Below are 22,175 nucleotides of genomic sequence, written 5' to 3'. Positions count from 1 at the left end.
GCATCTGAATAAAAATAAGGAATTATGAGTTTACTCCTGTTCCAACAGAGAAAACCTGGGAAGCAAGAGTCAAACCCTTGTCCAGATTATAAAATCTAACAAATGTATGCGGAGAGGACCACCCTGCTGCCATACAAATGTCCTCCAAAGACGCACCTCTAGCCAAAGCCCATGAGGATGCCATGCTCCTCATAGAACGGGCTTGAATACTTGAAGGTGAAGGTAAACCGCACACATCGTAAGCACTTGAAATTGCATAAGCCAATGAGAGTCTTTGCTTGGACACCGAAACACCACTATTGTGGCCACCAAAGCACACAAACAACTGTTCTGACTTACACCACTGGCTAGTACAGTCAACATAAACTCGCAGCGCCCAAACTGTCTGGACAGGAGATCCGCCCCCAAATTCAACCAGCCCAGAACATGTACGGCTCGTAGAGACAGCACATTGTCCCGTGCCCGCAGAAGAATGGGACGTGCCAGCCTCAGCATGGCATGAGAGCGCACTCCTCCCTGGCGATTGATGTAGGACACCACCGTCCTGTTGTCCAACTGGATGAGGAAATGTCTGTCCTGAATCTCCAGGAGGAACATTTTTAATGGGCATCACCCACGAGTCAAGCTCCACTACTAGAAACTAGTCTGTAGCCCTGGTTGCCCTAGATTGCTCAAATGGCTGAGAACGACATATCGATACCGGGCAGTCAAAATCTCCACGTGGGCTTACACCAACCAATCATCGAGATAATTTAAAACATGGATGCCTTGAAGTCTCAAGGGCATCAACGCTGCATCCAAACATTTTGTGAAAATGCATGGTGCCAGTGCAAGTCCAAATGGAATTTCGCAAAATTGGTACACTTTGCCCCCAAAAGCAAATCTGATAAAACGCTTGTGCTTCTGCACAATTTGAATATGGATTTTTTTTTTTTAAGCGTCCTTCAAATCTATTGTCACAAGCCAGTCCCCCGGCTGCACTTGACATTATTGTCAGCATTCTGAATTGACATTTCATTAGAGTGAAATTCAAACATCCCAAAACCAGAATGGGACACAAGCCACCTGAATTGAATGACATAACCATGCTTTATCGTTCAAAGTACCCAGTTCAAAACGCCCTTCAGCTACTGCCAACTGCTTTACATTTACGCATTTGGCGGACGCTTTTATCCAAAGCGATTTACGGTGCACTTATTACAGGGAAAATCCCCCTGGAGCAACCTGGAGTTAAGTGCCTTGCTCAAGGACACAATGGTGATTGCTGTGGGGATTGAACCAGCAACCTTCTGATTACCAGTTATGTGCTTTAGCCCACTACGCCACCACCACTCCACTACGCTACCACCACTCCACTGTTATGCATGTCTCGAAACCTTTGGTCATGGAGACAGAGGCCGAATTCAGTCAGGCAATTATAAAAAGCAGTCACTCTGAATGTATTTACAGCAGAGAACATCAGATAAATCATCTACCCCTAGCAGAGAACGGGGAAGAATGTGTGAACATGGAGGGAACTGAGAGCAAGCAGGTTCGCCACAATGGCCCCAGCATTCTTTATGAGGGGACGACATGTGGTGCTTATGTTCACTGTGTGTTTTGTGTACACTTGTGCTTGATGAACATCGAATTCTGTTTTGCATGTCTCAAGACCCTTTGTCATGGAGCCAGAGGCTGAATTCGGGAAGCGTTTTTTTAATGTTCACTCCCCAGCAAGCTGCAGGAGAAAACTGAACCATATTTTGGTTGTCAGACGTTCGAGGTGTGTACAATGGCAAACTCATCCCAATACTGACTGAAGGGCAAACAGGAGAGAAACGGATACGTTTATACAGTCCAATTCCATTCACTGAATGGGGGCTCATACTTCATTACACAGCAAGCCCGTCTGGCTCATGTATAGACCTATTTATATTGTACATTGAGTTATATTCGCGTGTCCCGAGACCCTTGGTCTTGGAGGCAGAAGGAAATTCAAGCTGAAAGCCAAGACTCATGCTTCTGCTCAGGGGGAGGGCGACAAACACAAGGAAGGATCCGATGTCCATTCGCACTCCAATCCTCTCAGACACAAAGCCAAAATTCCGAACAGCTCCCGCACATTGAGCTCCAAATCTGGAGGCCGTGGAACTGGAACGAGTGAGGATAACGCCTCGTGGTGAGAAATTGTGAGCCTCGAAAAGCACCGCTGTCCCCATCGGACCCTTGTAATGTTTGGAAAAACAATTAAAATTGCTCTGATATTGATGCTGTATAAACGACGTCCTTACGTGTTCGCCACTCAAAAGGGAGAATGAATAATCCTCGCTTCGACACGAGTCGCTAGAAACAAACATGGGCTTAGACAAAATCGTGCACTGAGGAGCAGGAAATCTGAATTGATGGTGAAAAAGCGAGCACCTTAATGGAGCCCATGACTTGGCTCCCTAGGAGCATCGCTTAAGCGCCATCAGCCAATAAATTGACGTGATTGTATAAGGGCTTCAGACCACGTGACACTCAGACGGTGTCCAATAGCGAATATGCAGCTCAAGTTCCAACGAAAGGGAACTATCAATGTTTCCCCCCCACCCCCCTCCACAAAAAACAAGTGCCCCACCAAAGATTGCATCCTAGTACCGGCCCTGTTAACTGTCATCGTCACCAAATTCAAAGTAATTCTACATAAGAGGAATTATTTTCCACCACTTTTGACAGGAAACAATCAACCTTGATTATCGGATGTTTTTAATCAATTGCCGATGTCCAATAGTACAGATAATTGCTCGGCCATTAGCAATGTTTGACCTAGACATGGGTCCATCTCTTCAAGAGAGCAATAACACTAGATGGCCCTGAGAAATTTGACAGTGTTAAACATATTTGAATATTATCAGTTGAAACAGCCCTAAAATACTAAAACTAAATATCCCGGAAAACTAAAACAAGAAAAACACTAAGAAAACGAAAGGTCATAAAGTGAAAACTAAATTAAACTGAAAGGACTAATTGAAAATAAGATAAAAACTAAAAATTCAAATCAAAATTTTGATAACCCTGGTTAGAGAGGAATAGAGATAAGAATATATTAGACCAAACACTTAATTAGATAAAATTTGTGTAATGAGGTTCCTACATTTATCAAAAAATACAGAGATATCATTTTTGTGTATGCTTTCAAACCTTCAACTATAAACTTCCCATTAATTATATCCTGTTGAAGTATTCAATTATTGTATTGAACACCAAGTCAGCTAATGTTTATCTACTGCTCCTGTAAAGCAAACACCATCAATGGATGCCGAAAGGGCAGACAGGTGGGCCCATTAGAATGTGAAATACAGGATGTGTGTGAAAGTGTGTCCACGCTTTGCCTTACAAATCGCTCCCTCTTCATCAGATTTTGCACTTGTTATGACGTGCCAGGAGAGGAAAACATCAGCCCACGCAAGACCCCCCCCCCCCCCCCACACACACACCAGCCAAAGGAGGGGCAATTAACCCAAAATTATCAACTTCTCTGACAGGCAGGAATGAAATGTCAACACACATTACAGTGAGCACAATGCATTTATATCGGGTATATACAGTTAATCACATCAAACGGAACCTCTCACTCCGTCTTGAAATTCACATCTTTCTGGTGCTTAAGGCAGGATTTCTCACACATGTTTTAACCAGGGACCCCTTTAATAAGAGAAATTGTTTCACAGAACAATGGGACCCCCCATAGACATTACCAAACAGGTTCCTAGACCAGTCCAACTTATTGTGGACCCAATGGTATCACAAAAACTGCCTTTGTTTTTGTCCCCCTTTGAAATCCTGAATTTAAAACCATAAGTTTCTAATGCCATATAGCTAAGCCTTGGCCTTTTATCGATAAAAATTATGTGCGTGATGACGTCATGCTTAAAAAAACACTGTCACATAAGTTTTGGTTTATCGCAAAATAAATCTGCCCTTCAGCCGTTTCCATACAGAAATGTGTGTATATCGCTAATTGTGTACCTTTCGCCTCCCAGATGTCCCTAATTTTGTTTCCCCGAAGTCTTTGTCAAATGGGGGGGGGGGGGGGTATTGAGACAATTCATTGAAATTAGACAGCTTACTGTCATTTTAATTTCACAAATAAATGCAATCAGAAGAGGAGGAACTGCAATCAAAAAAGGAACAGTTGCCCTTCAGACAGGACTGTAATATTGGTCCTGATGTTGTATGTAATCACAGGTTGCCACCGGTTCCGACCCAAAAGCAAATTGTCATGGCACTGTTTAAGCTGGCAACCTGCAAAAAGTAGTGGGGGAAACTTTCGGACTCAGTATAAGGACCATCCATCAATGTGTATATGCTGTGTGCACAGCTATTAAAGACAAATGTATGCGGTGTAATATCAGGGTTTACATATGATACATTCCTGATATTCAATAGGCTATTTTGAACAATCATTTAATCTAAAGCATTGCCATCTCAACTGCATTATGTCCTGCATATTTGTCCAGCAACTTTTAACGACCAACTGAACTTGATTGTCATCTAAAATTAATTTTAGCGTCATAATGCAATTTACATTTTCTGAAGAAGCTCAGCAAATGCGATCCAAGGTAAAGAGGGTTAGATTTAAAATATTTTAGTTTTAAAATGTTCAAAAGCTCATTTTCTGAAAGTGAACTCAGAATTGGACAAATAGTTCTGATAGTTTATAGTCTTGAAAGGGTAGAACATTCTGAGAATGTCATTCAGCCGACTTTTTTCATCTACAGAAAAGGGTAAGGCTAATTAAGTTTGTGTAAAGAAAAGACAATTATATAGGCCTAACAATATTATTTTTTGTTTGGTAATTTATTTTATTTAATATAGAGAATTTTGCTGGCATTTATTCAAAAAATAAGCTAAACAATAATTTTATAGAATTGGGCTATATGTTAGTGTTCCAAAAAAATCACACTGAAGCTTCTCTCCTAGTATTGTGTATTTATTTTTAATTTAAAACATCTTTGTGCATAGAAATGTTTTTTGTATTGTGGGCTAATTCCATGACTGGCGTCTATTATTTTGAATGGTGTGGAAAAGCAACTTTAATAAATAAACGGATGGCTACTGTGATTAAATTGCAAAGAGTGGTCATTCATTTGTTCTCTGTGCACTTGTCGATACTGACAGGTGCATGATAAAAGATTTTTGTGTTGGCACTCCTGGAAGTGTCATGACGCAGATGTGTTTGCAGCATCGGATCTGTGCAGGTATGCTGTTAAGACCAATCCATAACAGTGTGAGTAATGCTTCACATACAATAAATTAGCTTTCAAGGATGTATACGTTGTCGTCATGATTAACACAGGCTAACGATTGTGGTTAATTCTGTCATGTGACACTATATTTTTGCATTAATGCCAATTTTTTCGACAATAAGTGTTTCCAAACCAGTTTTTCAAGAGTTTATGCGCTAGAGTTAAACAGCAAAATATTATATCGACAATTTGCGTTTCCATCAGATATATCGCTAAACTTTTTGATGCACCACACCTTTTGTCACAAAAAAAAAAAACCCTGGATGTAAACATATGTTTTGTTGAGTTCGTTAAACCGCACACAGATGAACAAATCACTCCAAGTCTGCAGTGCCTGTCTCAACCACAGCGATGATAACAGTTTTATCATGTACGTTCTAATAACCCCAGCCTCCTGCAAAAATGTGGTCATGATAAGTAGTGTGGCCCTTCTAAGTCCATTTAAATTCTTTCCAAATTTCATTCTATTTTATGGGATTTTGGTTAAAACGTTATGTGGATTTTAACCATAAAATAAGATTTTAAAGTACAGTTTTATAAAACAATTAGGGATGGGCATCATCAAGTCATTTTCTAGTCAAGTACCTTAACCCACAAAAAACACGTAATCGATTACTTGTACATTTAAATGTAAAAATAACAGGTATGACATATGTGTGAAATGTTTATTTTGTTTCCAAGAACGGTTTCAAAATAAGCTAACTTAAACAAATTTTGCATTTCTTTTGGACAAAATGAAATGAAAAATATGCATTCATTTATTTCTCATTACATTTCATTAAAATTCTTAATGCATTAATGACTCAATTGTAACTGCAAGATTTGATGAGAAGTTCAGAGGTATAGTATAATTCAGTGTTGCCTACCACAGGCAAATGAGCAAAATAAAATAAATTTGCGATTTTCAGGCAGTATTTTTGAATAGTCGATTAGTTGGTGCTGAACGAGTACTCAATTAGTCGATTACTTGTGCACATTCCTAAAAACAATTACAAAAAAAAAAAAAACGTTCATATTTATAACCAATTTTAAAATGATACATAATAGCTTCAAATATAGTTTTTAGAGGCTTTTCAGCATTCAGTAAATGATCATTTCAACAAGCTTGTTCAGCTTCATTTAACAGTAAATTCACATGTCAGTTATATTTTCTTACAAATCTGCAATAGGACAAACGGCACCACTCCTTTACAACAGTGACTGACACTTTCCCTAATGTAATATATATTATTATAAGAAAAATCCTGATTTATTTATTTATGAAATATCCAGATTTATTTTGGATAACTAGGCAAGTTCAGCGGTTTTCAATATTTTCATTATGTCAGATTTCCATGTTAAGGTCCAGATTCTGCAACGCCATTTGTGAAATCATAGGGCCCTAAAATGCTCTTTCAATTTCGCATTCCAAACAGCTTTGTAATACCAATATTCTTGTTGCTTCTATGCTGTTAAAAGTACAATGCGAGCTATCAGGTCATCCATGCTTGTCTTGTTTTACTAAGCAGCACCCCTGAATCCTGAGTCTTCCATCCTTCCGTCTGAACATTACGCAATTTGTTAGTGATAGTTATGCAGTGTAAACTTACCGCCGTCTGAACATCTCTGCAAAGATACAGCCGACACTCCACAGATCTACGGGAGTAGCATAGCTGGACTGAAGCAGCACCTCTGGAGCTCGATACCATAATGTGACAACCTGCACACACAAGGATAATTATAAAATTTATACACAAAAACTATTTAACAATAACAATGTAAACCTCTAACAACCAGATATTTTGATTTACATTTCCCCTCTATAGGTGAAAACTGACAGTAAATTGCAGACACACGTATTTACATAAGCAATGACAATTGGGTAACTTAATAAGGTGTGCAAAACTACATATTTTCAGCGGCCATGGCTTAAAGGGGATGAAAATAAAGACGCCACTTTTTCAGAGAGGGTTTTACCGTGCAAAACAGCTGACAGCTAAATCATGCTAATTAAAGCATTGCTGCTAAAATATAAAATATACATAAGAAAAAAAAAATCACTAATAAACCAGTCAGTTGTTGGACAAGTCGACCAACATGATCCATTGTGACAACTCTGTATGCAGGATACTGCTGTTAACAGCTACAGTAGGGAGAGCCTCCAGGCAAAACTCAGTGACCCTGCTCAAGGGTGGACAGCTTCCAGGTGCTTTCCCTCCTTGCCTTTCTTTCTCCTCCCAGTAGGCACGGGGCCCAGAAACCCCCAAGCTTATCATCCAAATCAACCATGCCTGTGTTTGTAAGCAAAGCCTGGAGCATATATCAGTGACTTGTATCCTAAAATGCACAATGCTCAAGAGTACGAAAGAGTAGAAATGGAGGGCTGTCCCTAACATGCTGGGAAACACTGAAATTAATATACACCCTTCCTCTATTTCTTGCATTATATAAAACATTACATCAAGGAATGGGGTTAGACTGTTTCGATTTAAGTGATCAAACATACTTTCTTTCCCATGAATTTATTAAGGCTAATCCTATACTGAAATGTGCTTTCAATATTTCATGTCCTGTAATGGCGCAGGGTCTCAAGGCTATGGTCAAACAGTTTCTGGGAAACCAGCCCAACAACTGACACTATTTTTTCAGTTTAATTTTAGATTATGACTACATCCTACATCCAGCCCCAAATCATTCTAAATGAATGTAAATCATTTGGATTGGTCCACAGGCATATCGTACATAGTGTACAGTATGCAAATCAATCTAACTGTAAAAGCAAATGACTAACTTATGTTCTAATGGCGAAATGAGAGTGATCAATGACCACAAGTAGGTTTACGTTTTTCATATGTATTACAGCCTATTTTTAACAATGGGGCCTTATGTGCTGTGTTGACACTTTCTCATTCGACTCTTCCTGGTTTAGTGGAAATGGGGAGGAAGTTGAAGGTGAAATAAAAGGATGAAACATTTTGACCTCTGTCACCATGTGACCACAGAAAAGGCACATGACATTCTAAAATAGACTCCTCTGGTGATCACTAAGAATTTGACTTCATTAAGAGACCATTTTGTATTTGACAATACTGTAACATCCCAGATTTGAGTCAGACTGTGAAATCTAAAAGCCAGTTTCCATTGAGTCCCAGCAAAAAGTTACAATGTGAAAAGCCATTTCAGACTACAGTCAATTTTAATCCAAGTCTGCTGGCCCAAACTTACTCTATCAATTAGAATCCAAACATTCTGGCCCAGCTGAGCTTGTTAACTGCAATGGAACAAACCCTGAGCTGTTGTCTTACCTAAACCTACACTACCAAAAGTAGAAAAAAGAGGGTAACACTGCATGACTTCTAGGAAGAACCACATACCACTGCTAACTGATGTTCAAGTTGAAGTATATCCGCTTGTATGACAGTGTTAATAAAAGGCCACACCACAAACATACACACAAAGTCATTCGCACAACATCCCACTTGTAAGAGCGGCAGTTGGTTTTAAGAAATTCCTCCGGTTAGTAAAGTTTAAGTTACACTGCATTGATCAATCATTGTAAACTCTTAGAAGGATGAGAAAACTTATGTGCGACACTTAAACCGATATTTCAAATCTGCAAATCTTACTCACAATTGCATGAGTTGTGCATTTTATGATAAATTATTGTGGCAAGGTGCATCAAAATGACATCAAAGTGCTAAAACTCAAAATGCACTCAGAAAATGTTAGAATGCATGTAAAACCCTGTGTTCTTCTATGTTTCAGTCATGGGTAACATAAAAAGATGGCAACGGCCTCTTTGACATTTACCCACAGAGTTCCTCTATTAAACGACACATGCCACAATTTGCATCACAATACCAATGGTAGTGCACACTGCACAGAGTACTCGCGTCATTCGGGCTCAGGGCAAACATAGAATACGCCACACACAGTTCATATCATACAGCACAAATTACCACAAAGAACATGCAGATAGCTTCTGATGTGACAATGCCAAAGAAAAGTTAATTTTATTATTAGAATACCCTGTAACTGAATTCTGAATAGCCTCTTGTTAGGCTCAAATTAAATTGGTAAGATTTCTCAATTCTTTTTAATGTTCTTTAACAAACTTGCCATAGTCTTTACTGTGTCGAACTCCAAGGTGAGTAATTAGATTAATTGTATTAAAAGTTTTTATGGTTGTTCCACTTCGTGAAATTCTAGCATTGCAAATCGCAACTCTGCTGTCATTGTTACCCAATTCAAAAGTGATTCCATACAAGATCATTTGTTTTTTTTCACACACAAGTTGTAGGCTAAATGTCCGACGCGTTTTCCCGCACCCTTTTGACAAGGAATAATCAGCCCTGATCAGCTATTTTTAAACAACTGACCGATGTATGTGCAGATAATTGCTTTTATCGGCCGATACCGTTGTTTGGACGATGCATATGTGCATCTCTAATGCTTTTGTATCCTTTTGAAGCTCAAAAGCTCCAATCCTCATTCATAGTAACTGCATGGAAAAGAGCGACCAGTACATTAAAAATTTCTAATTTTATGTTCCATGGAATAAAGTCGAAAGGTCTTATAATGACATTAGGGTAAGTAAAGCCCAAAGTATACTTCGGTTTTGACACAAATGCTTAGCATCTGCGTACAGTCCAACGCTAGCCTTTCAAAGTATTGACTGTGCACGCATACACAGGCGGTTGGCGCATGCGTGCTACGACTGCTATGAGATACTGGACTATTTCTCTTTAGGAGTTCAGACTGATGCATATGTCTTTATATTCCTTCAGACTCAAGTTATACAAATGCAGGTATTTCCTGACCTACTCACACAAGGACAGGCTCTTGACATCCACATCCACTGTTGTTGTTTCACTTTTGTCTCCTGATGTTTAGCGGTGATTACATCTTCTAGTGCTTCTTCATGACAGCAATGGCTCAACTGTGAGTGTTGCCACCTTGCAGATCCACTAATAAGTGCAAATAATTCATGGCGCACACTGCTCGTTCTGGAGTACGCATGGTTAGAAAAATTGGCCCGCAAACATTTTGCTCTAGCACGCTACTGATAACGAAATTTGCATCCTGTATGCAGACGCCTAGCGTTCGTGTCTGACCGAAGTATACTTTGGGCTTAAGTGATGACAGAATTTCCATTATTGGGTGAACCCTTAACATTATTTGATTACATATAATAAGCTGCTTTAAAAAGAAGGTGCTTTCAGTAAATCGATGCCACTCTGTGTACTTTGATTTGATCGAACATGAATGCATGTTAACATGCAAATTTTCAGTATCTCTTTTTCTGTCCCTAATTTTCTAACTCTGCTAGTGAGTGTAAAACAGGGCAGCCTACAAAGGTTTTCTGAAACTGGCCACTAATAAATCGGTCAGATAAAGCAGCTCCGGCTGGCTCCAGATTAAAAGAGAGCATTCTGAGCATTCCTATCTGGTGAGACAGTGTGGGCCCACTCAGCACGAGGGAAACCAAGAAACTCTAGCAGCTCTTCTAAGCGCCACTGAAGCACATACACAACAGTCCAGCAGTTCAACTTTTGCACTGGGCCACCATGCACTTCACTGTACCCCACCCCAACTAATGCACCCTCAGTCCCCATTCCCCAAACCCCTCCTCTTGATTTACTCCAATAGATTTAAAACAATAGAGACACAATGTGACTCAGAATAAGGCTGGCTGATGGAGTTGGCTAGGAGCCTCTGTTTACATGGTTTCTCTCAAAGGAAGCGAAGGATGAAAAGCCCCTTCAACACAAGTCGTTCATCTGCATTCTTTCAGGCCACCCCCGGACACTTTTAAAGGGGCAAGTCCAGTAACATGGCAAAGGACAATGCTGCTTGCTAAAAATGAGTCTCCATGATGACCCATTATTCAGCTGGTAATGGATCGGTGAGTGATATCATTAGCTAGCTATTGAAAGCTCTGTGTAGACTATATAGCTCTCTTTAAACATCATGTATTGGCCATGTCCGTATGAGTCTTTGCATGCTTTTTATCTATGACATAGAACAAATAGCTAAAATGACCAAACCGCTAAAATTATTAGCTGTATTTAGATGCAGAAATGTATCGGTAAGTAAATACCTTAATGGTGCACTACCTTAATGGTGCTAAATTCTAAACTTTTAAACAGAAATAAATATTAATTTGAGATTACATGACCAGCCGAATAGTACTCGCTTTATCTTGTAACCCCCTTTATTGGACGCTTTCACCCACAGAACATATATCATCATGGCTGCCTGCAAATTGTGTATTTGTAAAAAGTTGTCGGTAACTTCTGTTTTTGCATGATGCTGCATCTATGCCGCTAGGTGTCCTCGCAACAAAGTTACAGAGTTCACCTTTAATTATACACTCCCGGTTGGACTGAAAAAACAGGCTATTCTTGCACTACTGTTTGCTGTTCTTGCACACTGCAACACTTCCATTGCACACTGAACAAACCGTCCTTCCTACCACCCGCCATGTTTTGTCTTGGGACGAGCCATTCTTTGCTTCCCAGTCAAACGGGCTGTAAACACTATTATTGTGAAGCCTGAAAGTCATTCAGGGTTTTCCCCTTGCTCTTTTAAAGGTCCATTTAAAATAGCAACAATACTACCAGGTTTGACCAAGACTGGAGCAAGATATATAAAGGCACAAGAAAGCAGCATGCATAAACTGTATACAGTAATGAAAAAAACCCTCCACAACTGTTGCCAAAGTATGCAGAGCTTACAGGAATGCTGTATGGGGCCCTCTCTGAGTGAACAAAGAAAGCACAGTCAGACTCCTTTTCCCCAGCGCTACCACATCCGCACATCATTAGTTGGAAAATTCCTGATATATGCTGTAATTTTTTTTCTTGCTCTGGTACAGGCAAGGCTTTAATATCCAGATGCCATTGGATCCTGCAATGCACCCCCAAATCAGTCCTCTTTCCTGGATGGCCTGCAGCCAACGGCACGTCAACAAATAATACTGACAATGTCCTGGAGCAAGGGTTCACCGTTCTCTGAGGACAGCTAAAAAAAGAGGTTACACAGCAGATACCAAATAAGACTCGCACCGTGTATTGGACTGCGGCACTCTTTATGTGTCTGTTGGTGTTTGGAAGCCGCCACTTTTTCAGCTGGAGTTAGAGCATACAGGGCAGGTTTTTTTTCACCCTTCTCCTTTTTGGAATACCGGGGGAGATATCTAAACATTCCCAGGGTGTGCCGCACGTGCTCTCCTGTGTGCCATGTTTTCCTTTTTCCAGACATGCCGCTGCCTCTGAGTCTGTCCAAAGCAGAAACACATTGTCTGGCAATGAACAAGCCACTGCGCTGAGCTCAAATGATGGCTCTTCTGCAAATCTGGCAAAGTTCAACTGAACCTAAAAAAAAATTCATCATTAATATTTATGATTTGGACAATGAATGTCTTGCTAAGAAACAAACTATTTGATCAAACACGCACACTGCATTTTCTTACTCAACGTTTTTGTCTCGTTTTCCAGTTAAAATATCTAAACATCCTTAAAACACCATGCATTTACATGGAAAGCAAAATGACATTAGATATTACAGAGTATAATTACCCACATTACCCAATGGGATAAGAAAAATAACCTTGTTTTCCCTTTGAATTAAGTTTATTTTTTTCTACCCTAATGGCAAATAGTTTTTTGTTGTTTTAAGCATAAACCTCACAAATTTTTTTTGGAATTTCTCTGAAAGCAAGACTTGATACCTTATGTAACTGTGCTTTGCAAGTAAATGTGTCTTGTTTTTGATAATAACTTAACTGATTGTGTTTGAACGGAGAACACAAGATTGATCAAACACGCACACTGCAAAAAATAATTTTCTTACTCCGTATTTTTGTCTTGTTTTCCAGTAAAAATATCGAAACATCCTTAAAACACGAAGCATTTACTTAAATTTTAGTGAGGTTTATGCTTTACCTCCTGAGTCCCGCGCATCCACATAAGTGAACATTACATTTTGGATTCGCTATAGGGTATGCATAATTTTATTTCATTTAAAGGGGACATATTATGCCCCTTTTTACACAATGTAATATAAGTCTCAGGTGTCCCCAGAATGTGTCTGTCAAGTTTCAGCTCAAAATACCTCACAGATCGTTTATTCTACCATGCCTTAATACCCCTGTTTTGTAGCCCTGTTCCAAACGGGCTGTTTTAGTGTTTTAGCAGTCTGTAGGAGCTGCTGCTCCCCACACCCCTTTTTGGAAGTGGGCTGTGCCTTTCTTGCTGGTGCCATGGATACCCTGGTGACAACAATGCAGGAGAACTTAAACAGTTAAAAATGTATAAATAACACGGAGAACACACTAAGTCAATCATCTTACTGTATTGTGCATAACAAAGGTCGAGTTATGAAATATGAAAAACAGCGAAAATACCACTATCGTATCATAATTGTTTTTGAAATAATGACCGGTTTTATTACACGAAAAATCTTCATTGCATAACCACTCAAGCGGGACTGTGGAGGACACCAATCAATTTATATCGTAACCGAAACAGAGCTACAGCTACACTGTTATGGAATAAGGTAGTTAGGGACTAGTTGCTACGTTACACAAAGCACAATGTTTTCACAACAAGCATTTTTCGTGCAACGTACAAACAAGCAAATTCAGAAAGCCAAATTGCAAACATTAAAAAAGTATAAAGTGCGAAACTTACAACTTGCAAATCTGATGCTGGGTCATGGAGAGTTGGTATCAATCCATCCTTGATCCTTAGCTCTGAAGCAAATCCAGCCTTGCGTTGACAATCATTGATGAAGCAGTCCGAGTTAGCACAAGCAGCTCTAGCGAGGAGATAAATATGGTGGACTGTGTGCTGCTCGCTCAGGTTTTAATGAGGGTGGATCTAAGCTACTCGGGCGGATCTCTTCGCCAGCCGTAGGCGATACCTTTCCCCTTTTGACATCATAAGGAGCTGCAAACCTGAACGGCTCATTCTGAGACACTGTTTTTTATTGATAGGGAAAAGAAATTAAGGGATGGTCTTTTACCATATTTTGTGGTTGTCTACACACACTGGGGACACATAATTATGTAAAAAAAAAAAAAATGAAAAAGTGGATTTGCATAATATATCCCCTTTAAACTGACTGATCTCAGTTCAGGAGACTCTAGGCTGTCATTAAAGGGTAAAACTTTTGACACACCGAATCATGTGACAAAACAACATGGCACAGATCTCAGCTGAGTTTGTCTTTGGAAGAAACACCAACAAAACTTAATCTGGTAAGAAACCTCATTAAGTTTTTACATTAAAACCTGTTTGAGTCAAAAGAGTAGAAACTCTAGTTTCATCCGACATGCCATTTTCATCGATGTATCACAAAACGGCATGCTGTTAAACACAATGACCATGTACGTGGACTATAGGCTAATTTTCCTTAAAATATCAACTGAGAACCATACACTGAGAATCAATGGATGCATCCAAAAGCTGGAAAATGTTGCTTTCACAGGCTGTATACAGAGTTGGGATGAAAATAAGGTGCATTTCAAATTGTTATGAGATCAGTGCAGACAGACAGCACACTGGAGGTTAAGTCATTCCCTAATTAAGGAGCAAGGGAGCATCTTATAGATTTCCTATGCAGCTAAGTGCATTCACTCCTAATATCCAGTCAAAATTCAGTTTCAGGCTGCAGATGATGTTTGCCATTACCTTGAATCAAAATTATTTATGCTAATTTCTGATGTAATGTCTGTATCATCTAAAAAACTTGAATAACCAACACTCCTGAAAACATAATAAAAAATTTTATTAAAAAAAACTTTCTATAGCTTGGTATTATTCAAAATTTCTCAACTTAGTCCCACTGTCCACATACGTACGTGGACATACATTTTTAGGAAAACTAATTAGGGGCTACTAATTACAAATCAAAAAGGGGAATGGAAAATTCACATAGCAGTCACGCTTGGGTCTCAGGAGGTTAAAACAAGAAAAAACTATTTGCCATTAGGGTAGAAAAAATAAACTTAATTCAAAGGGAAAACAATGTTTCTTTTCTTACGCCATTGGGTAATGTGGGTAATTATACTCTGTGTAATATCTAATCTCATTTTCCTTTACGAGGATGTTTAGATATATTTACTGGAAAACGTAATATATATATATATTTTTTATTATGAACAAAACTACTTTTGAACTAGTAGAAGCACTGAAGAAGCTCTTTTGAAGTGTAGGAGTGGGACAGAGGGTCCTGCCAAGTATTGGTGAGAATTTAATCAATGTGTTAAGAAATATTTGAGTACTTGTCTTGACTATTCAAGCTTTATGTTGCCATGACACAACAAACATTTCAAACAAAACATTAGTTTTGTGACAACAGACAGGAAGTTGAAATATCAACTGAGAGATGCAGATGAAGCAGATATTTTCTCTTTTCAGCACAGTTTAAAAGTGTCTATACTACGAAAGGAATAGTTTACTCACAAATTCACCCCTATGCCGTTCCAAAACAATATGATTTCTATCTTTTGTGGAGCAAAATAGGGAATATTAGGCAGAATGACAATCTTAGTCACCATTCCCTTTCATTGTATAATGCAATGAAAATCAATGGTGACTGTGACTCAACATTCTGCCTAAAATCTCCTTTTGTGAGGATGAAAAAGTAATACGGGTTTGGAACAGCATAGGGGTTAGTAAATTACGACAGAATTTTCATTTTTGAGTGAACTATGCCTTTAAGCTTCTTTCAGACATCTGTCACACTTCTGTTAGAATTTTCTTCTGGGAATCACTCATACTTATCCCTCTTTAATATAAGTGGCTACATGCTGGTTTAAGGGGAAGATCTGATTGGATAAGCCTCACGGTGACTGTTGGTTACACTGGACAGTGAAGCTGAGCTCAAAATGGAAATCCCATTAAGCAGACTCATTTCATGAAAGGTCTTGAATAATTTCTGCTGTCAAACAATGAGTCATTTCCCCTGCCCACACGTGTATTGAAACAACTACAAACTCGTTTAGGGATGCCTTGCTTAATTTTCAGTCAGAGCAGGGACTTTTAAACATGAAAGATCTGCTGTGAATCTGTGAGTCTTCACATCACGATGATCATCATCTACAACAGCCTTCACCCAGGACAGATTAGAAGATGCATGATACTCCGAGTGGAAATTTGACCAGACATGCTTAATGGGAGGACAGATGGAGCAGACCGTTAATTGCATTATCACTTTGTTGGACAGTGGCCCTTGTCTGTCAAGCTGTTTGGATTGTCAAAAAAAGCCTTGCTCATCTCATTCATCTGCCAGCCTAAGTAGCTACTATTCACGATCAAGCTGCTATATGAAAACACTGAATAGGGCCAATCGATTTTTGAGTAAGTTGACCAAAATTCGTGGTAGCCCTGTGGTTAATAGGGTTGGGAACTAAGAACTGTTTCTTTTCAGAACTGGTTCCATTTTTCAAAATAAATAAAATACCAGAATTGTATGATTTCCATGACTTTTGGTTCAATTAAAGGTTCTTAAACATGCACTTTTCCACCGATGCGGAAAGAGAACCATACTAAAATACTGTTCAGCTGCAGCACTGCTCCTCTACTGAATTTACAGCACGCAACACAGCACAACCAGTGTAGTCTGATTCCCAAATGAATGACTCTTACAAACCAGTTCATTTGAATCTACAACACAAAACACACAGGGCCACCAGTATAATATGTTTCCCCAACAAATGTCTCTCATGGGCGGTTTTGTTTTTTAATCAACAACACAAAACATACAGGGTGACCAGTGTAGTTCGATTCCCAAACAAATGTCTCTTATGGGCTGGTTCGTTTGAATCTACTGCACGAAAGACAGTGTAGTCTGATTAACAAACGAATGACCCTTAGGGACCGTTTTCTATCTGTTTGCCCAACTGATATCAGAAGGGGGTATTGTTTGGGAAACCTGTTTGAAAACAATTATTTTCACAATTCCATTTGGTGATGCTAGTGATGCTGAAGTTACAGCATTAACGCATGCGTCTCACGGGTATTGGTAAATAGTTGCTTTGAAGGGGGAAAAAAACATCAGCTTCCTGAAAAATAGAATAGTTTGTGCCATCTTGGAAATAGGAGCCCCAACCATTTAGGTGTCAAATTCGTAACCCCTGCGTAGCTAGCCACAGAAATAACATTATCTGTATCATATCTGAATTTATCTGTTATCCACATTAAGTGAAACTTGATCAGCATTGACTTCTGGGATGGTTTAGGTTAGAGAACAAGAGCCTAAGCTTTGGTTGCTAGGTGATGCAAACATAAAGGATTCATTCTACCATCAGAGTGGAAGGAAGTGACAGGGCCCACAAGACTCGTACAGCACAGACTGTTATGAAGTTTGTGGTATGTAGGAAAACGGTTGCCGGAAAAGTGCGATTCTTTTTTATCTTAGCATAACTTGAGGCACGTCAACCACTTGCACAGCAAATCTACTCCAACCCAGTGAAAGCAGCAAAGACTTGTGGGTTCTCATGCACTTTTGGATAATACAATGTGCAGATGGCTTTTTCTGAAAGGCCATTACACATGGTTTGGGGAAGTAAATATAAGCTGATAAAAGGACTTGAGAACCCCTTCTGCTTTGTACAGTGGAAAGTTTTTTAAGTTCAACTTGATATCATTAGAATCATGCAGTATAAAAATAGTATGGGTAGGATTCTTTATTTACCCCATGATTCGATTTAGATTCAGGGAGTCACAAAGACGCAATTACAATACGATTCTCAATGCATCTTGAGGTTGTTTTTAGATTTGTTTCAGCCTTGCTGTTAAGGCACCAATATATGTTTGTTTGCACAGTATACCTTGTTTTGTATAACCTCCACTTGCAGATGTGCCCTATATGCCATTTTTGCAGTTGCAGACAGCATAACACTTATTTAATTGTAATGTTTTGTCCTGCGTATGCTTTATCAATATACAGAATTATTCATTCATTAAAAAAATATGAATATTATTTTTTATACATGATGATGAACCAGTATAGTTTTTAAAAAAAATTTTTTTTTAATGATTTAGTCTTTTTTTTTTTCTCCCACCCCTAATCAATAGACCAAAATGTGTTTCTTTTGCACTTAAAAGTTTTTAAAACTCTACAACAATCCTTCGGATAAATGGTTTGAGCCATTTGCCTGGCATTCATAAATCCAATTTCATGCGCAATGTGGCGCACATGATGTTTGCTTGAGTCGTAATCGCTTTCATGGGACTATCCCAGCTGCCTTCATGTCTATAATAACTCCATTTGGTATGAAGGAAGAAGCTGCAATTAATTTCAACCTCAGAGCATTACAATTAAATCAAAGTCCCTTTCAAGGCAAGTCAGTCTACTCGGCTGCCATCTTGGGAACGCTCCCGGGCAGCTATTTTTTATGGATAAAAGCGGCACAATTGTACAGCTCCTTTCTGCTTGAATGGGGAAAGAGCAAAATCTCCAAAATGGTTGATCAAGATTACGATAAAAAAAAACATACTTCAAATCAGCAGTTAAATCTGACTACAATGGCATCATAAATTGTGCTTCTTTAGCTCAGATCACACTAAAAAACACTATTTTTCAGGCTGTTCCAGCTAATGTGCGTTTTTGAGTTGATTGGCTCTTTTACCTGTAAGGCGGGACTTCCTTTTCTACATCCACCATATTGGGCATTCCATTCCATTCATTTTAATTCAAGTGGTCCATCTTGGGCTAAACATTCTTTGATTAAATTCTCTCTCTCTCTCTGTAGAGATGCAGTGCTTCATACGGTATCAGTTTACATGTCTCACAACGCTGTATCATAGTATTAGGTGCAACTTCCCCTGGCTTCTGACTGTACAAGAGGAGAGATAAAAGGGAGCTAATGCACCCAAAAGGGGGACAATTTTTTTTACTGTGTTTTGTGTCTTTGCCCAACAGCTTTAAGCTGTCCATCAGAGGTGGACAAATGCCACCAGGAGACCAGAGTCATTCGAACAATCAACAATGCTATGGACCCATGAGATTTCTGGGGTCAAGCTAATCTCCACCTCTTGTAGCACCAAATGAGTGGTCCATCCAGCTCTCAGGCACTCGGCTTCTTTCTCATTTACAGGTTGGAAGAAGAGGGGTAACACAGAGGGGGACGCCACTAAAGTAAAGCTTCATAGTCCACAATACACAATCAGACAGTATAATGTATTGGTGTGCACAAAGTCTCCTTGCTTTGTGTGTTGAGATGCTACCTTTTAAAGGAAAAGTTTACCCAAAAATGGTTATTCCCTCATCAAATCGGAATTAAAAATAATCCAGAGCTTGTGAATCGGAATCATATTAAATAGGGAAATCTGCATCGTAACCCAGCCCAAATTTAAAAATCAAATTTTGGCCTTCACTGGTAAATTTGAAATATTCCTGCAGTGACAAATGAATACAAATATTCCAAATAGTCCATAAAACTGCATGCATAATAATTATAAAAATATGAGCAAAATGCTTTTTAAAACAGTTTTAAATGGAGTATAGTCTGTCACACCGCAAGTCATGTCAACTTCCCAAAAGTATTTCATGTTAACTACCAATATACGGTAAAATGCAGTGCTAACGTATGTACATGGTGTGAAAAAGTTCCATAACATCAAGTGAGGAATGATGAAACTCTGCACTTCACAGAAAACCCTCAAAAGGGATATTCCTTTATGCTAAACATATACATATATTTGATTCATGCATGGTGCCTGATTCAGCCTCTGTGTGTCTAAAACAGTAGTCTGTTTTAAGCTATAACAGCATGTGTATGAATGAATGAATGATTTACATACACAATAACGACATTCCTGTAACTGCCAAGAGAGAGAGGAAATTGATTTTTTTTTAGCAGCTTGAAGGGCGGGTGATGGGGGATTCCATGCAAGCACAGGAAAATTAATCAGGAAAGTCAGAGTCAATGCTCACTGTAAGCAGCCTCCCCCCTCACCCCACCTCCTTATCTATTACTCTTTTTTTCAGATGGAGGGGAGATTTGCTAGTGGTGGATTCCCAGGTGAACTTACAGAGGCTCAACCGCCTAACGACTTAACAGCCAGTAGTCCCCTTATTAAAGAACTGAAACAGAGTTTTTTGCACAGCAACTAAACCACCGAAACCACACAACTGTCAGAAGGCGCTGGTAGTCATTCAGAATCTGCAAACTGAATGAGTTGTGAAAAAAAGAGGTTTAATGTAGCACACTCTTGCACTCTCGTGCATGTGATATAGGCTATGGTACGTAACAACTATAATTAGATACGAGTGATTCTACAGACAGACAGATATTTTGCTGCAAACATTTAGACAAAATGTTTAAAATTTGTATAAACTTATATCGTCTATCAGCTATATAAAATATTGGCCTACACAAATGTAATTTAAAAAAAGCCACAAGCATTTATCTTAATCAGTATTTCAGTCCTGTTTTCCGGTAAAAATATTTAAACACCCTTTAAATAAGATACATAGACTTGAAGGAATATTCCAGGTTTAATACAAGTTAAGCTCAATCTACAGTATTTGTGGCATAATGTTGAATACCACAAAAATTATTTTGACTCGTCACTCCTTTTCTTTAAAAAAAGCAAAAATCTGGGTTACAGTGAGGCACTTACAATTAAAGTGAATGGGGCCAATTTTTGGAGGGTTTAAAGACAAAAATGTGAAGCTTATAATTTTATAACACCACACATTAATTCTTCTGTTAAAACTTGTGTATTATTTGAGCTATACATTTCTTGAAATAGTCGTTTTTAAGGTCTTTTTAGGGATTTAGTTTGTTGGCATTTAATCATCATGGCAACGAAGTTGTAAAATTGGCTATAACTTTACACAGAAAAGGTTAGTAAGCGGTTTTATCACACTAAAATCAGGTTAACACACATTGTTTATGTCTTGTGGCTATACTTTTGAAATAGTGAGTATTTTAAGGTTTATGGATTGGCCCCATTCAGTTCCATTGTAAGTGCCTCACTGGAACCCAGATTTTTGCTTTCTTTTTTTTTTTTTTTTAAAGAAATGGCACAAATCAAAATAAATTTGTGTGGTAATCAGTAGTATGCCACAAATGCTGTTGAATGATCTTAACTTGGATTGGACCCAGAATATTCCTTTAAGAAGCAAAATTTTATAAGAATCATAATTAATTGAATTAAGTTTAAATTTACCAGCACCCAATTGGCAAATATTTTTGGCATTTCCCTAAAAATTACACAGAAATATTGTCAAAACAAATCTTAACATCGAATGCAATATTGCTTCTAAGCAAATTTATCTTGTTTTAAGGATGTTTATACATTTTACTGGAAAAGAAAACAAAAATACTGATTATGTTTATTTTTGCAGTGCACTGACTTGCATAGGGAAGGACAATTTGCACATCTTTCCAAAAGATCTCTAAGAAGAGAAAAGACACAATCTCCATTGAAAGGCTATGTGCTTTCTTTTGACATCAGAGCCCTTCTCAAGAGAATGTGATTTCAAAGGTTGGCAGGAGGGAATTGACGGACTCAATCGCTCCATCCATTTCATCTCAGCCTAGACCACTTTGCGAGGCCAAAGACATGGAACAGCCTCTGCTGGTTTCACTTTACACATTATCCGCTTGCTTTAGGCACAAGTCAGATGGGTGGCCTTCCAACACTACCACATCTGATTGGACATCGCCCATATCCATCTCAAGGGATCTCTTTGTCATTATGATTGCATGTCATGTTCTTAAACCTACTAAGGGGATATCAAATATAATAAAATTAACTGTACTGTGCTGTGCTACAGTAGACATTGAAAAGCGCTTGCCATGTGTTATTTGCATACATGAAAGGATTCTGCAAGATGAAAACAAAGGATAAACAGACACAAAAGAGTGAACACAACCTGAAAACCAAAATGCATCATATCATAAAC

General features: G+C 38.7%; 1 protein-coding gene across 2 annotated transcripts in view; it reads right to left on the bottom strand.

The window, feature by feature from the left end:
- The window catches only part of LOC127425300 (cyclin-dependent kinase 6-like), a 58,889-nt gene that overhangs the window by 15,426 nt on the left and 21,288 nt on the right, over nt 1–22,175 (bottom strand). For both annotated transcript variants that reach the window (XM_051671108.1, XM_051671109.1), the window contains exon 5: nt 6,860–6,969. In XM_051671108.1, coding sequence (XP_051527068.1) covers nt 6,860–6,969 — 110 coding nt within the window. The remainder of the gene's footprint in view (nt 1–6,859; nt 6,970–22,175) is intronic.

Source organism: Myxocyprinus asiaticus, chromosome 34 (assembly GCF_019703515.2).
Source record: "Myxocyprinus asiaticus isolate MX2 ecotype Aquarium Trade chromosome 34, UBuf_Myxa_2, whole genome shotgun sequence".
Classification (NCBI taxonomy): domain Eukaryota; kingdom Metazoa; phylum Chordata; class Actinopteri; order Cypriniformes; family Catostomidae; genus Myxocyprinus; species Myxocyprinus asiaticus.
The sequence above is the reverse complement of the archived record's forward strand: the minus strand, read 5'-3'. Positions and strand labels throughout refer to the sequence as shown.